The 16,524-nt window shown below is 41.6% G+C and overlaps 1 protein-coding gene across 4 annotated transcripts in view; it reads left to right on the forward strand.

Annotated features, from left to right (window-relative positions):
• The window catches only part of rock2a (rho-associated, coiled-coil containing protein kinase 2a), a 49,061-nt gene extending 32,638 nt beyond the window's left edge, over positions 1-16,423 (forward strand). Inside the window, exons 17-33 of one of the 4 annotated variants that reach the window (XM_089005254.1) lie at positions 2,205-2,364; positions 2,467-2,627; positions 2,852-3,036; positions 3,134-3,203; positions 5,425-5,528; positions 5,957-6,143; positions 6,240-6,333; positions 6,405-6,499; positions 6,611-6,802; positions 6,971-7,139; positions 7,243-7,313; positions 7,391-7,479; positions 7,599-7,677; positions 9,537-9,804; positions 10,818-11,031; positions 12,649-12,696; positions 15,096-16,423. In XM_089005254.1, the coding sequence (XP_088861380.1) occupies positions 2,205-2,364; positions 2,467-2,627; positions 2,852-3,036; positions 3,134-3,203; positions 5,425-5,528; positions 5,957-6,143; positions 6,240-6,333; positions 6,405-6,499; positions 6,611-6,802; positions 6,971-7,139; positions 7,243-7,313; positions 7,391-7,479; positions 7,599-7,677; positions 9,537-9,804; positions 10,818-11,031; positions 12,649-12,696; positions 15,096-15,099 (2,190 nt within the window). In that variant the 3' untranslated portion in view covers positions 15,100-16,423. Of the gene's footprint in view, positions 1-2,204; positions 2,365-2,466; positions 2,628-2,851; positions 3,037-3,133; positions 3,204-5,424; positions 5,529-5,956; positions 6,144-6,239; positions 6,334-6,404; positions 6,500-6,610; positions 6,803-6,970; positions 7,140-7,242; positions 7,314-7,388; positions 7,480-7,598; positions 7,678-9,536; positions 9,805-10,817; positions 11,032-12,648; positions 12,704-15,095 lie in introns of those variants that run through there. The other 3 variants (XM_089005255.1, XM_089005253.1, XR_016116105.1) reach the window with 3 other exon arrangements.
• The last annotated feature ends 101 nt before the right edge of the window (positions 16,424-16,524 follow it).

Below are 16,524 nucleotides of genomic sequence, written 5' to 3' on the forward strand. Positions count from 1 at the left end.
CAATACTGCCCACGACTGTTTAAAACTTAAAGGACAACCGACGTTTCCGGACAATTTGTGTCCATAATTTGTATAATGGCTTCAAATGACTTCTACTGAGCATATTTTACAAAGATTCCACCGCATATAGCTATGTTTTACGTTTTAAGAGTCACGCTGATATTCCGGATGTCTTGTTTTTGAGTTGGTGACGAGTCCGTACGTGACGTCACTGAAGGAACGCCCCTGACCAAAAAAAGGACACATTGTAGCAGTCCTTCCATCACGTCAATATATATTGCTGTACTTGTTTGGTCTGAAAACGTCATGTTGCACCAAAAAGAACCAGGAGAGGGCGACCAAGCTCCATGTAAGGAATTTATCAGCCTGTGGAAACGGGCTGATTAATTCCTCACACGGAGCTTGGTCCCCCCAATGTTGACTCAAAATGGCACGGAATAAATTCTTTAATCGAATGCAAACATGTATGCTTTCCTCTTCAGAACTATTTGAATCATATTCATCACTGCATGTGTAACAAGAAAGCATATTCTCCGAATCTGAAGCCATTGTTTTGATTCTCCAGCAATGCAAGACGTCTTGGCGTGATGTCACGAACTGGGGGCGGGACTTTCTGAAAATGCCCAATTCGCAGCTCATTTTTTTGCAGATTTTGGACACTTTAAGTCATTGTTATTTGTGTTTTGCATTTGAATAAAAATATACTGCGTGTTTTGGGTATTTTAGATGATATAAAACGTTTTTCTGATGTCAGTTAGGAAACAAAAAAGTGACGTCGGTTGTCCTTGAACTCTCTCTTTAATCATTCCGCACTTGGTTCTGGGCTGTTAATACTTTGGTATTCCTACTGCTGATGTGTGATAGAAGGGTTTCAGCTAGGATGAAAGGAAAAGTGTCTCAAACGGTGGTGAGACCAGCCATGATGTTTGGACTGGAGACAGCGCCACTGAAGAAAAGGCTGGAAGCAGAGCTGGAGGTAGCAGAGATGAAGATGTTGAGGTTTTCTTTGGGAGTGACCAGGTTGGATAGGATCAAGAATAAGTACCATATGTTCACGACCAAAGGGCGCACCGTCTGAAAAGGCGCAGTGTCATTTATGTGTGCCATTTCTGTATTTAACATACACATAGTGCGCACCTGATGATAGGGCGCAAGTTTTATCTACCGCTACATATCCTCTACTGCCATACGTACGTCCGCCTTGCAACAACACACAGGCATACAAGTGTGCGTATTTAAAAAACAGATCGGGAGCAAAATTGAGTTTGGTAGTGCTTTATTTATTAATTACAAAGTAATAACATTTTGTAATCATCATCAATAGGCGTTGGCATGGTAAAAACAAACACATTACCGGTAACAGTCAGTAATCAAACCCATTAAAGTCCTCATCCTCTGTCTCAGAATCGAACAGCTGCGCTAAATCCAACATGCCAGCAGACCCGTTAGCCTAAGCAGCAACAATCCATTGGCAAACTGGCGTAACACGCCCGGCGCTCTTCGTGAAGCTGTTGTCTCCTTCGGTCATCCATCGCTTCCAAGCCGCTCGCAGCCTAACTTTGAATGACCGGTTCACACCGATGTTCAGCGGTTGGAGTTCCTTGGTCAACCCTCCCAGAATAACAGCAAGCGTAGCGTTCATCTGCTTCACTTTCTGCTTCACACCGTCTGTGAGATGCGCTCGCATAGAGTCCAAAATCAGAAGCGTCGGTGATGTGTGGAAAAAACCTCCCGGTCTCCTTACGTACACCTGCCTCAGCCACTCCTTCATCATATCCTCGTCCATCCAGCCCCTATCGTTTGCCTTAATAATGACGCCTGCTTCGTGAAAATACGGTATATTAGAGGGACAACTCATATTAGAGGCTTTGGAGAGAATGTCAGAGGGGTCAGACTGAGATGGTTTGGACATGTCCAGAGGAGAGAGAGCAACTATATCGGGAGAAGGATGCTGAATTTTGAACTGCCAGGCAGGAGACCAAGAGGAAGACCGAAGAGGAGGTTTGTGGATGTTGTCATAGAGGACATGAAGGTAGCTGGTGTGAGAGAAGAGGATGCACAAAACCGGGTTAGAAGGAGGACACTGATTTGCTTTGGCGACCCCTGAAGGGAAAAGCCGAAAGGAAAAGAAGAAGACTGTGGCATCACTGACAATTCTAGCTTAGTGCGTTGTGTTAAAAAATCACTTTTGCTTTTGTTCACAGGAGAAGAGCAACAAAGAGATTGATTTGACCTACAAACTCAAGGTGCTACAGCAGGGGCTGGAGCAGGAGGAAAGCTCCCATAAAGCCACCAGAGCTTTGCTGGCAGACAAGAACAAGATAAAAGTAACCATCGAGGGTGCCAAATCAGAGTCCATGAAGGGTAAAATTCACCCTGTTTATCTTTTTGATTTTTTTTAAATGTTGTGTGTATGAAACATTGGACCATTGTGAAGTTTCTTGATCAATCGCTGACACAACCCAGAGTTGGAGCAGAAGCTGGCAGAGGAGCGAGCAGCTAAACTGCGACTGGAGAACAGAATACTTGAACAAGAAAAGCACAGCAGCATGATGGACTGTGACTACAAACAAGCCCTTCAGAAGCTGGATGAGCTGCGCAGACATAAAGACCACCTCACAGAGGAGGTGACTGACTCACGATTGAGAATTTATTCAGTCCTTGGAGCTTACTTATGAATTGAATGGAGATGGCCTCTTAAGTACACAATTACAGACCACAACACTCAAGTATTGGTTTATTGGGACTTGCATAGTTTTAACTATCGTGTGTGCAAGTGGAAACTGATGAAAGACAGAATACATGACAGAAGGAGAACACAGACTCTATTTATTCCTGTCCATGTCTATAGGTGAAGAATCTGACACTGAAGATTGAGCAGGAGACCCAGAAACGTAACCTGACTCAGAACGACCTAAAGGCCCAGAACCAACAACTAAATTTCCTGCGAACATCCGAAAAGCAGCTTAAACAAGAAACAAATCACCTACTGGACATGAAACATAGCTTGGAAAAACAGAACCAAGAGCTGCGCAAGTCAGTAAAATTTGTGTTACCCCTTACTTAGATGCATGTTTATTTAGACATGAAGGGAGGGTGGATCTTAAAGGAAATGTCCCTTTTTTGTTCACAGAGAAAGACAAGACACAGACGGGCAAATGAAGGAACTCCAAGACCAGTTAGAAGCTGAACAGTATTTTTCTGTGAGTCTATACCAGGGTTGGGCAAACTTTTTGACTCGCGGGCCGCATTGGGTTCTAAAATTTGACAGAGGGGCCGGGCCAGGAGCATTTGGAAGGAGTGTTTGGGCCGGAAATACTCTGAACAAGTTATGTCCATAATTTATAAAATCACTTCAAATGACTTCGACTGAGCGTATTTTACAAAGATTCCACAGCATATAGCCATAGTTTACGTTTTAAGACTTGCGCTGAATAGTCATGAAGTCTTGTTTTCGAGTTGCTGACGATCCCCATGTGACGTCACGTTTGGACCGCCCCTGACCGAGAAAGCGACATACAATGCATTTTGGGTACTTTGTTTGGTCTGAAAACTTCGTGTTGATGGTGAAATTAGAAGGAAAACACATATCGTGAATCGTTGTGTGTTGCACCAAGACAACTATTTGATATTCGCTGACACAAATTCCCAGCTGACAAATCAGCCCATTTCCAACGGAGCTTGGGCGCAATCTTCTGCATTTTCTGGGTGCTACATTGCTGTCATTGACGGCTCGAATTGATATGGGAGGACTCCTTGAATCAATTGCAAACATTTATGCTTTCCTCTTCAGAACTATTTGAATCATATTCATCACTGGATGAGTAACAAGAAAACATCTTCTCCGAATCTGACGCCATTGTTTTGATTCTCGATCAAAGGCAAGACGTCTTGGCGCGACGTCACGAACAGGGGGGTGGGACCTTCTGAAACTGGCCATTTCCGGATTCATTTTGAAGTCATTTTTATTGGTGTTTTTCATTTAACTAAAAATATCATCCTGCCTGATTTGGGTATTTTAGATGCTATAAAACGTTTTTCTGATGACAGTGGGAAACAAAAAAAAATGGTGCTGGTTGTCCTTTAAACGTAGTGTGTACAAACCTCATAGCACAGTAAGAACACTACAACCCAATTTATTAACTGTCTTTCAAATGTGAAAAATATCCCTGATCAGTTAATAAATTTGTCTCAAGGATTATGGCGTTTACATACTATTTCGCAGATACTTGGAGGAGGAAATGGAAATAGATTAAAATAACATATGCACTGTGATTATCAAGATTGCGTCTGTTTTTAATAAGTTTCCATCGAAGGGGCAAAGTTAAAGAAATCAACATTTATTGAAAAATGGAATCACTTTCAACATTCAAAACATATTATTACACAATGAAATATTCAAGCTCAATAATACCTACTTGTGTTAAATTCCGCCAAATCATAGATGGTTTGTCCTGACCGCGCGCTCAACAAACTCCTCACTGACGCCCTCGCCTTCACGCGCAAACAATACACATGTACCGTCGCCGAGCACACAGACATAGGCTACCTGCAGTTCAAATTTGCATACTCGGCACGGCAGCCAATCAGAAGCCTGCTTCTTTCTTCCGGACTTTCGCAAGCGTTATAAAGTCGTGCAATTGGATGTCATTTTCCAAAATAGATGCACAGAACCTCAGTCCAGGAGAAAGATTCAAAAGAAGCTAACAACATATGTGACGCTACAAAACGTAAATTTACATTAAACCGTGACTGTAAAGAGTACGTGAGACTTATGAAAGGGGCTTAGTGGCTCGTAGGAAGCAATGCAAACCTTGCATTGTGCACCGCAATGACAATCGACTACTGCAGCAAAATCTACAGCCATGCACATTTACTGTAAATTAAGTAAGGTAGCATTTGTAGTAGGTACATTCTTGATTTTTAAAAAAAACTTTATACTTTGTGACAATATTTTTTAATGTGATTAGTTGTGTCATTGTTCTTCAAGTTGTAAAAAATGGGGCAGGCAACTTTTCAGTTATCTGCCCTGTTGTTCGCTAACTTTTTGTCATGAGTTTTAGACACTGTTTGTACTATAATTTGGGCAAGTTCGGCGGGCCGGATTAAAAAGCCTAACGGGCCGTATGTGGCCCGCGGGCCGTAGTTTGCCCATTTCTGGTCCATACCATTTGAAGGGGCATTTGAGTGGGCTGATCATTGGTACTTGCAGTATATACAGTAATTGGTCCGTCTGTAAAAATAATGTCAGCTCTGAAATTCATCTCACAAAAAGAGTGATTAAAGGGTTTTTTTGCATCCATTTGTTTACACCAAATGTAGCTGACCAATCATTAATTCTTGAAAAAAAAACACTCTTATTAAAGCAATGCATAATAATTAGTACAGCAATCTTGTATTTGACCTGCATTTTGTGTTTTCCAGACTTTGTACAAGACTCAGGTTCGTGAACTAAAAGAGGAATGCGAGGAGAGGAACAAACTCTATAAAGAAGTGCAGCAGTCTTTTCAGGAAATACAAGAGGAGAGGTGTTTTAACTTTTCAAAGCATTTTTCTGTTTCTGTAATCCCAAAGAAACCAACAAAGGACAATGTTAGTTTCGAATCTCTGGCAAGTTTTCCTTTCTTGGCATTCTATTGCTAATAGCAACATCTAGTGGCACAGTGTAACTGAAGATTGTACTGATATTAATGGACCATGTACTTTTTAAATGAAGTGATTATGACTCGCTGTATAGATTTCCAAAAATGAGACACCACAGCTTTCATACGTATTCCTGTAATATGCCATGTGTGTAATATTTTTTCTCTCCTATATATTAGAAATGGTACATCCAAAAAGATAGCACTGTTAAACTTGTCCTTTTCCTGGTAAAAAGGTGCTGATTCCAATCACAGGCTCAATGTATGACAAAATATTTGTGGATGACTAGCCTTTCATTTTGCGATTCTTTCAGAGATTCTCTGGCTGCCCAGCTGGAAATAACACTGACCAAGGCTGACTCAGAGCAGCTTGCCCGTTCAATTGCCGAGGAGCAATACTCTGATCTGGAGAAGGAAAAAATCATGAAGGAGCTGGAGCTGAAGGAGATGATGGCCCGCCATCGTCAGGAATTGTCTGAGAAGGACATCACCATTAATTTGGTATGCATTTGTGAAGCATTTAATTCTGGTAAAAGTCACCTGTGTAAGTGACCCACCCAGCTCACCCTCTCTCTTGCAATATTGTTGATGTTCCAGTTGGAAGAAGCCAATCGGACCCTGACCAGTGATGCCGCCAACATGGCTAATGAGAAGGAAGAGCTCAACAACAAAATGAAGGAAACCCAAGAAGGTATTTAAAGTTTTGTGAACATACATACATACTGCACACACGAATCATCATTGTTGCCTTTTTTAATTTAGAAACCGAGAAGTCAAAGGCCTGGGAGCAGCAGATGAATCAGATGAAACACGCATTTGAGAAGCAGCTCCAGTCTGAGAGGACGCTGAAAACACAGGCTCGTTATGTTGCTTTGTCTAACAACAGCTGTGTGAATCTGTGTTTCCTTCATCTTTGCACCAATATATTTCAGAAGTTGGATTAAAACAAAAAAATGTCCATCTTACAGGCCGTCAACAAGCTGGCAGAGATCATGAACAGGAAGGAGGTCCGTGGTGGAAGTAGTCGCCGTGGCAATGACACAGACATGCGCCGCAAGGAGAAGGAGAACAGAAAGCTGCAGCTAGAACTGAGATCGGAAAAGGAAAAACTCAATAGTTCGATCATCAAATATCAGCGAGAGATCAATGAAATGCAGGCAGTAAGTAGAACAGTCACAACTTTTTCACATTCTTCATGAGATATTTTTGAGTATCTGTGCCGCAAAGGTTGACACATCTTTTTTTAAAGTTGATGTAGACACAGGTGCAAATACATAGAGCTTTCTCCCAGCATATTTGATCACACCTGTTTCAATCTTACTTTGTAGCAACTGGCAGATGAGAGTCAGATGCGAATTGAGCTTCAGATGGCTCTGGACAGTAAAGACAGTGACATTGAGCAGCTGCGAAATCTCCTCCAGTCTCTCAGTGTTCAGTCAATAGACTCTGCCAGCGTCAGTAGTGGTCCGGACTTTGATGGTGATGATGCCTTGACAGGTAAAAAAAAATACCCAGATTCACAAAAAAAATAGGATCAACTCAAAGTACGGTTAGCTGGAGATATAAATAATACTTTAATGGGGCTTTCTTTTTCACTTAGAAACAAGGCTTGAAGGGTGGCTATCCCTCCCCGTGCGCAACAACACCAAGAAATTTGGATGGGAAAAAAAGGTAAACATTTCAAACCGATTTGTGAAAGATCAGGAAGTGTATTCCTTTTTTGACCATCTTCTTATCACTTGCTGTAGTATGTTGTTGTGAGCAGCAAGAAGATTCTCTTCTACAAAAGTGAGCAAGACAAAGAGCAGTCCATCCCTTATATGGTGCTTGATATAGAGTGAGTACAGCACTAGAATCAAAATGCAGTCGTATGACAAATACATGAGTAATTTACTTCTTGAGAGTGAGCATGAATCGCTAGCAGCGTGTGTGTGATGCTTTTTTTTCTCAACACAGCAAACTCTTTCATGTGAGGCCTGTCACCCAAACGGATGTGTACCGAGCTGATGCCAAAGACATTCCAAGAATATTTCAGGTCAGTAACTTCACTCTTGAAATCATTGAGGTTGTATAACAGACATTCAGGCACATTCACTTCATTAGAAGATACACTTGCCTCCAAAAGTATTCAGTAGGGGGGATGTAGCCCGAAAGTCATTTAGATTCCATCCATCCATCCATCCATCCATCCATCCATCCATCCATCCATCCATCCATCCATTTTCCGTACCACTTATTCTTCATTAGGGTTGCGTGGGGTGCTGGAGCCTATCCCAGCCGTCTATGGCCATTAGGTGGGGGACACCCTGAATTGGTTGCCAGCCAATCGCAGGGCACACAAAAACAAACAACCATTCGCTCACACAACCACACCTAGGGACAATTTTTAAAGTGTTCAATCGGCCCGCCATGCATGTTTTTGGAATGTGGGAGGAAACTGGAGGACCAGGAGAAAACCCACGCGGGCCCGGGGAGAACATGCAAACCCCACACAGGGAGGCCGGACCGGGTCTTGCACTCACGATCACTGCACTGTGAAGCCAGCGTGCTAACCACTCGAATACTGGGCTGTCCCATTTAGATCTCATAATAAATAAATAAAACAAACAAGTAAATAAATACATTTTTTAATAGTGGTTACAGTGTGTATTTTATTCCTGAAAGGGCTGGAAAATGTATCGTGATATATTTCATATCAGTTGATAATGAGTTACTATTATCAACTGTTGTGTGCATTATAATGTGCACTGTTGTTTACATATCTTCAACCCCTGAGCTGTTCTGAGCAAATATGTATTAGCAGATAATGTGTAGATCACAGGTGTCAAAGTCAAGGCGAAAGCAAATCAAACTTGTTAAATTCCATGATGATTGCTAAAATCTGAGCCAAAATTTCATATTTTTGGATGTCAACCACAATAAAAGTCATTATTCTTGACTTCAGATTTGAAAACGAGTTATTCTTTAATTTGCTGTGTGCTCTATATGTAATATTTGAAGGGATTTAAACATTCTAATGGGTTGCCCAAATTCATAACGGCCCTCGAAAGGAAACCATAACTACAATGTGGCCCGCGGCAAAAAATGACTTTGACACCCCTGATGTATAGGGTCTAGTACAAGCATTCATTATTCATACAGTGTAAATGTAGCATCAAAAAAAAAAAAAAAAAACTCAAACTAATACCGTCAAGGAGTACATGCATTTCAGTTTTCATGCTTATAACTTAAAGCGGTACGAGTGGTTAGCGCATTGACCTCGCAGGTATCAGGTTTGATCCCGTTCTGGACTTCCTGTATGTAGTTTGCATGCTCTCCTCGTTCCTGGGTGGGTTTTCTCCGGGTTCTCCAGTTTCCTACTGCATTCCAAAAGCGTGCATTGCAAGCTGATTGAACACTTAGTCTCAATTCCTTCATTGAGACCGTTGCTGAGCAGAAAGAGATCCACCACAATCACGTTTGCCAGTGTTTCACACCCTCGATCTACTCGGCGAAGATGTTTGGAAATTCCGTTACCTCAGAGTTTTTTAAATTTTCAATTCACTTGAGATGTTCAGTTGTGCTGACAAAGGCAAAATGTTGCCTGATATCAACATGATTTAATGTGAAAATAATGTGTTAATCATTTCACACAAATCACTCCAGAGTATAAATTGCACCCCTGGCTGAACTATAATAAAAACTTGGTATTTCTACTCTGGAAAATACAGTATTTCAACAATACAGTATACTGTAATTGTTCATGTACAGATTAAATCTACTGCTTTGACCAGGACATTCAGGAGTGCCCAGAAATGGAAACCTAGATGATTATTTGAGAACGATGATTGCCGTGCATTAAAGTGGTGAAGACAAATGCACAACTTGAATCACACCTTTCTTTTGGTTTTTCAGATTCTTTATGCCAATGAAGGGGAAAGCAAAAAGGAGCCCGAATATCCTGGAGAACCTCTGCCAATCGGTGAAAAGTCCAGCTACATTTGTCACAAAGGCCACGAGTTCATCCCCACTCTGTACCATTTCCCCACCAACTGTGAGGCATGCACTAAACCGCTATGGAACATGTTCAAGCCTCCACCTGCTTTGGAATGTCGCCGCTGCCACATTAAGTGCCACAAAGACCATATGGACAAAAAGGAGGAGATCATTGCTCCTTGCAAAGGTAAATTTGATCAAGGCCGTTTTTTCAAGCTCATTAACAGTGTCTGAAACTCATGACAAAAAGTTAGCGGACACCAGGGCAGACAACTCTAAAAAGTTGCCTGCCCGGCCATAAAGTTGCCTGCCCCATTTTTCACAATTTGAAACACAATAAGACGACTAATCGCACAAAAAAAAACCCTTGTTGCAAAGTATTAAGGATTGATACTCAGAATATATAACAGAACACTACTATAAAATTGATGTACCTACCATAAATGCTCCCTTGCTTAATTTGTACCACAAATGCTCCCTTGCTGATGATTTTGCTCCAGTTGTCGTTTGTCCATACACTTCCCCGCAATATTTGCGTTGCGTCATCTGCTGCAAGCCACTGTAAACTCCTCTTTCCACAATGCTCTCAATGTACGTTTACGTTTTGTAGCGTCAGAAATTTTGTTAGCCTCTTTTGAGTCTCGCTTCTGGGGCTGATGTTTTGGCTTGATTCCTAACCACTTATCCATTTTTCTTGTGTTCTCTGTGCGTCTACTTTTGAAAACGATATGCAAATGCACGACCGGATAACGCTCGGGAAAGTCCGGGCCCGAAGTTATTCGATGCAGGCTGCCGAGTATGTCAATTGCCAAACTAACCAAAATTCCGAAATTTCAAACTGAACGAATATTTCTAAATCGAAATAAAGATTCAAATTGGGTTTTTTTCTGGAAAAAGTTATCAGCCACCTGTGAAGAGAGGTTCTGGAAGTTGTACGCCCGGCGTAAAAGTTACACGCCTCGGGCATCCGGGCAGACGTTATTTCAAACACTGTCATTAATAATACAGTAAAGTCTCGTTATATCGATATCGGATATATCGATAGTCCCGGTTATATCGATACTATTTCTAGGCACGCACGGAGAAAATTACATGCAAACAGGGTCGGATATATCGATAGTCCCGGTTATATCGATATTTTTTCGGACTCCCTTGAATATCGATATAACGAGACTTTACTGTATGTACTTTGCACTTCAGTGAACTATGACGTGTCGACGGCGAAGAACCTGTTGCTGCTCGCCATGTCTCAGGAGGAGCAGCAAAAGTGGGTGAGCCGCCTGGTTAAGAAGATTCCCAAGAAGCCGCCACCTCCAGAGAGCTTTTCACGCTCTTCACCACGCACTTCCATGAAAGTCCAACCCAGTCAGTCCATGAGGAGAACCAGTCGACAGCTCCCCACTAGCAAGAACAGGTGGGAAATAAAATACACTAATTGTGATAGAACTTTTTCATTTGAAAAAAAAAAGTTTTTTTAAGTTGCCAACCATGTTGCTAATCTTGTGCTGTAAATATTGTTCAGTACATATACATATCATATTGAATGTGTACATATTTTTAAAGGTGCCAAAAGACTTGAAATCAAAGTTAAAAATGCAGAATGAATTCACTTATTAGTTTCTACCATCTGGGCCGAAACACAAAAAACAGCAAAGCAATCCAAACAAATTCTTGGTTTCTTTGCTGTTACGTAGACGTCTGAATTTTTGCGTCATACTGTAACCAGTAGAGGGCGTACTGAGTTTGCCAGCCAATTTATAAAAAAAATGAACTGGAAGCTGGCAAAGAATGTTGCGACTTGAAAATCTTGACGTTTGTTGTACAGGATTCTTCAAAGCTTGAAAAAAACTTCAAACGTTACAGAAATTGATAGGAAAAAGTATGGAAACATACAGTTGTACCTCTGTTCTCGAACGCATCACAGTTTGAACAAATCGGTGTTCGATCAAAATATTCGAGATATTCTTGCTTCGACGTTCGAACAATCGGTGTTCGAACGGCAATACGACGCGTGAGTGGGGAGCTGAGCGGCGCACGGGTATATCGCTCTCTCCGTGACCAACTGTTGTCGTGTGGGGGCTTGCAACGTTTGCGTTGTGTTGCCTGCTTAACACTACGAGAACTCCACTTTCTCAGCGGCTTTCAAAACTGTGAAGTACACTTTTGAGTCAGGGTGTAGTCCGAAGCATGCTTCTGATTGGCTGCCGGTACCGAGTATGCAAATTGCCAAACGAACGTTCCAAGACGCGGACAATTATGACATAATGTTTGTTAAATCCTCTCGCAAATTGCCAAACGAACGTTCGTTTGGCAATTTGCATACTCGGTACCGGCAGCCAATCAGAAGCATGCTTCGGACTACACCCTGACTCAAAAGTGTACTTCAGAGTTTTGAAACCCGCTGAGAAAGTGGAGTCAACGTGGCTCGTCGCGATTTGTTACCCGCTTACTACGCCAAAAAGCAAATGGCACACGAGGGTGCAAAATGACGCAATCCCGGAAGATGACATAAATTTACGGGATGCAGGGAAAATACCTCGGACCGGATACACTCGCGCATCGAAGGAAGAGTCCAGGTACGGTGGCGAGTTGAGTCAATCATCATTGGCGAGGTGATCGCGAACCGTATAAATGCCCCGTGTCCGTGATTAGAGAATTGACAGCAGGTGGAGAACGGCCGGGAGAGGCAGCCCCCCCCCTCCCCCGCTGTCAACTCGCAAGTCACAGGAGCAAAGAGGTGGTTTCGGTGTTCGAAAAAATCGCTTTTCGAACAGGGTCCTGGAACGAATTATGGTCGAGAACCGAGGTACCACTGTACCATATTCAACAACTTTGGAAAGGTCATGGGAAAAAATCTCGTGAATAATACTTGCGCAATAGGATGCGCAAACCAAAAATGGTTGAACATGCCACTCAATTTTCAAATTGACATGAATGTTTCGCCTTCGCCGACCACCAGCGAAGAACAATTAGCAGGAAGTGTGTGCTGCCAACATCGTTTGACTCATAAAAAAAATGTTTAATTCACTAGATCAAATGGCCTCAAATTGATGCGAGAAAACTCCAGCAGTGGACAATGGTACTAGATATTTTTTTTCTCATGTTTATTTCATCTTGGGTCATTTTGTGGTGGTGGGCAACTTGCACGTTGGTCTCAAGGCCTGGGTCAGCTTGGGGTGCTTAAAGGACAACCGACGTCTCCGGACAAGTTGTGTCCATAATTTGTAAAATGACTTCTACTGAGCGTATTTTATAAAGATTCCACCGCATTTAGCTATATTTTACGTTTTAAGACTCACACTGAAGATTCAGGAAGTCTTGTTTTTGAGTTGGTGACGAGTCCGTACGTGACGTCACTAAAGGACCGCCCTTGACCGTAAAAAAAAGACGCATTGTAGCGGTCCTTCCATCACTTCAATGTATTTTGCTGTACATGTTTGGTCTGGGGACCTTGTGTTGCACCCAAAAGCCGCCAGAAGAGGGCGTCCAAGCGCCATATAAGGAGTTTATCAGCCTGTGGAAACAGAGGTGGCCACAGGAGGTCGCCATTTTGTGCCTCTTTTTTTGGGTGCGAGATTTTCCCCCAATGTTGCCTCAAAATGGCACAAATAAATTCTTTAATCCATTGCAAACATGTATGTTTTCCTCTTCAGAATATTTGAATCATATTCATAACTGGATGTGTAACAAGAAAGTATATTCTCCGAATCTGAAGCAATTGTTTTGATTCACTCGCAATGCTAGATGTCTTGGGGTGACATCACAAATTGGGGGCGGGACTTTCTGAAAATGCCCAATTCGCAGCTCAATTTTTTGCAGATTTTGGACACTTTAAGTCATTTTTATTGGTGTTTTGCATTTGACTAAAAATAACATACTGCGTGTTTTGGGTATTTTAGATGCTATAAAACGTTTTTCTGGTGTCAGTTAAAAAACAAAAAAGTGACGTCGGTTGTCCTTTAAATGAACACTTGGCTGTGCGTTGACTAAAGTGATGATTTCTTTGTCATGTAATGTTTATTGATTATTATTGTATACCAACATTATTTTGCCAGGATATCAAACATGTCATTTGAGCTTTTATTTGACATCATCCTTGCAAGGGAAGCTGTCAGTCGTGTAGGTCAAAAGCGGAAAAAGTTGAGGAAAATGAAATCATGACAAGAAATATGGTTCCTCTTTTGCACTCATTCTACTTGTGGGCTGAATAGTTTTACTGATGAGGATGAAGAGTATGCATGGATCCGAAAGGATCCGAAACTAGATTTATAAAATCAAATAAATGCTCAGATGACTTTCCTTAACGTTTGATTCTTTTTTCTGTATGTTCTTGCATACATTCCATGTGTCAGAAAGGATTCTGCAAACATATCACATTGGCAGAAGAAACGTTGCTGCATGTGCAGATGCCGAATCGGCACATAAATAACTCCACTGGTGTCTAAACCAAGCAGTGCAACGTGAAATTAATTAAGAATATGAATGAGAAATGTGAAATACTGGCTGGTTGGTCTGTTCTTACTCGTCTTCCCTCCACTTGAATATCAATGAGGCTCACCGATCACGTATAATTTAAAGGACAACCGACGCCTCCCGACAAGTTGTGTCCATAATTTGTAAAATCACTTCAAATGACTTCTACTGAGCGTATTTTACAAAGATTCCATGGCATATAGCTATATTTTACGTTTTAACACTCGCGCTGAATATTCAGGAAGTCTTGTTTTTTCGAGTTGACGATGCCTGACGTGACGTCACATCTGGAACACCCCTGACTGTGAAAGCGACGCACAATGCATTTTGGGTACTTTATTTGGTCTGAAAACTTCGTGTTGATGGTGAAATTAGAAGGAAAACACATAAATAATGCGATGGTGAATGGTTGTGTGTTGCACCAAGACTACTATTTGATACTATTTGACACAAATTCCAAGCAGACAAATCAGCCCATCTCCAACGGAGCTTCGGCGCCATCTTGTGCATTTTCTCGGACGCTACAGTGGAGTTCTGACGGCTCGAATTGATACGGGAGGACTTCTTTAATCGATTGCAAACATTTATGCTTATCTTTTCAGAACTATATGAATCATATCCATAACTGGATGAGTAACAAGAAAGCATCTTCCCCGAATCTGAAGCCATTGTTTTGATTCTAGAGCAAGGCAAGACGTCCTGGCGTGACGTCATGAACAAGGGGGCGGGACCTTCTGAAACTCACCATCTCCGAGGTCATTTTGAAGTAGTTTTGGGACACTTTAACTCATTTTTATTGGTGTTTTGCATTTGACTAAAAATATCAGCCTTGCGTGTTTTGGGTATTTTAGATGCCATAAAACGTTTTTCTGATGTCAGTTAGGAAACAAAAAAAATGGTGTCGGTTGTCCTTTAAAATTAAAATGCAGTAAAAGAACTTGAGGTATATTTTTAATTTCTTTCAATTCTGCAACCTTAATTTAAAATGTTTTTGTCTTGCTCTAGCTAACCGTGTGCAGGAAAAGTGTGTGCGCCTTGAAGGCGCTCCTTAAAATGAAGACTTTATGACAAAGCTCCACTGGCCAAAAAGCACACTGACCTTCACTTTTCCACGAGTCACCATCCTGCTTGAGCTCAAGAGCTCATCTCTATTCAAGGTGACGTGGACGCACGAGAGCTTGGCAGCTCTCGATGCGACGCAGGACCATTTGGCACAGACTTAAAAGTGCGTTTCGGGGGATTCGAGGCTTTCACCGAGAAAGATGCGTTGCTCATTCCGCAACGCTTGATTGAAGGACCCTCATCTTCCTCCCCCTCTTCTTCATTGTGGACTGTTGCCCAAAAAATATGTTGTGTTATCGCTGTCAGTAAAATGAAGTGGTATCCTGCAGAAAATAACACCCAAAAAATAATAATTAAAAAACTGGTCGTTGTTGGTGTTTTTCACCACCGTTTGATATTCAGCATAGCTTTCAAATGTGTTTACACTGCTCACAGAAACTTGAAGAAGCGACTTTAGCGAAAGAGCCACAAAAGTGCTGTTTATTGCAATTTTTTTCTGTCCTACGTGAAGAGAAAACACTTTGAATGGCGGCTCCTGTTAATCCCACCGCTCTGCACTCAGTTCAGCGTTTTATTGTTTTACTGAATTAAAGGGATTTGCCCTCCTTGTTTTTCCTGATCCAAGCTCAGCACTTGTTTGAATGTAAAAACTGGCATGTGCCAGAGTCAAGACACAAGCATTGTATTCCTTGCATCCAAACTTACTCGACTGAAGTGCTTCATTAATCACCAAAAAGAGCGGATGACCTTACATTATGGCTTCTTGTCACACACGTACATAGCGACACATAAAAATGTGTCATTCACGATGACAAAACGGAAGGAAGTATACCAAAAAGCAGAGTCAAATCCAGTCGACATACTGAACAGCACTATTGCATTCATATTTTTTTTGAAAGGTGATTCTTTGTGATATTTTTGTATTAAAAGATACCAGGCGTTAGTTTGGGCACATTGTGTTTGGATGTGGCTTTTACAGCAAGTGGAGAGACATAGAATGTGTTTGTTGACGTGCGATCTCCTTTAACCTTCAAGCATGTTTTATACATATGCCTATACACAGTACGATACACAATACAGTCTATATTTTCCATGCCATATGGTTCACATATTATTTATACAGCTGTCTCCACTTTGTATTTAAAGGCTTTACATCCAGACTGCATGTTGGCTACCAAACAGTTCTCTCAAATAAGCACTTCAACAATAAAGATGTGGATGTGCCTTTGGGCTCTTCGGTTATCATTTGTCTTTGCTGAAATAAATCGGAATACATTGGGTAAATTGCCACACATTGTTTTCCTGGAGTCTATCTGCGCTGTTTTGGGGCGGTAGGAGGGGCACATCTTGGACCAGTTGCCACCCAATCGGT

Source organism: Hippocampus bargibanti, linkage group LG09 (genome assembly GCF_051943395.1).
Source record: "Hippocampus bargibanti isolate YZ-2025 linkage group LG09, ASM5194339v1, whole genome shotgun sequence".
Lineage (NCBI taxonomy): Eukaryota > Metazoa > Chordata > Actinopteri > Syngnathiformes > Syngnathidae > Hippocampus > Hippocampus bargibanti.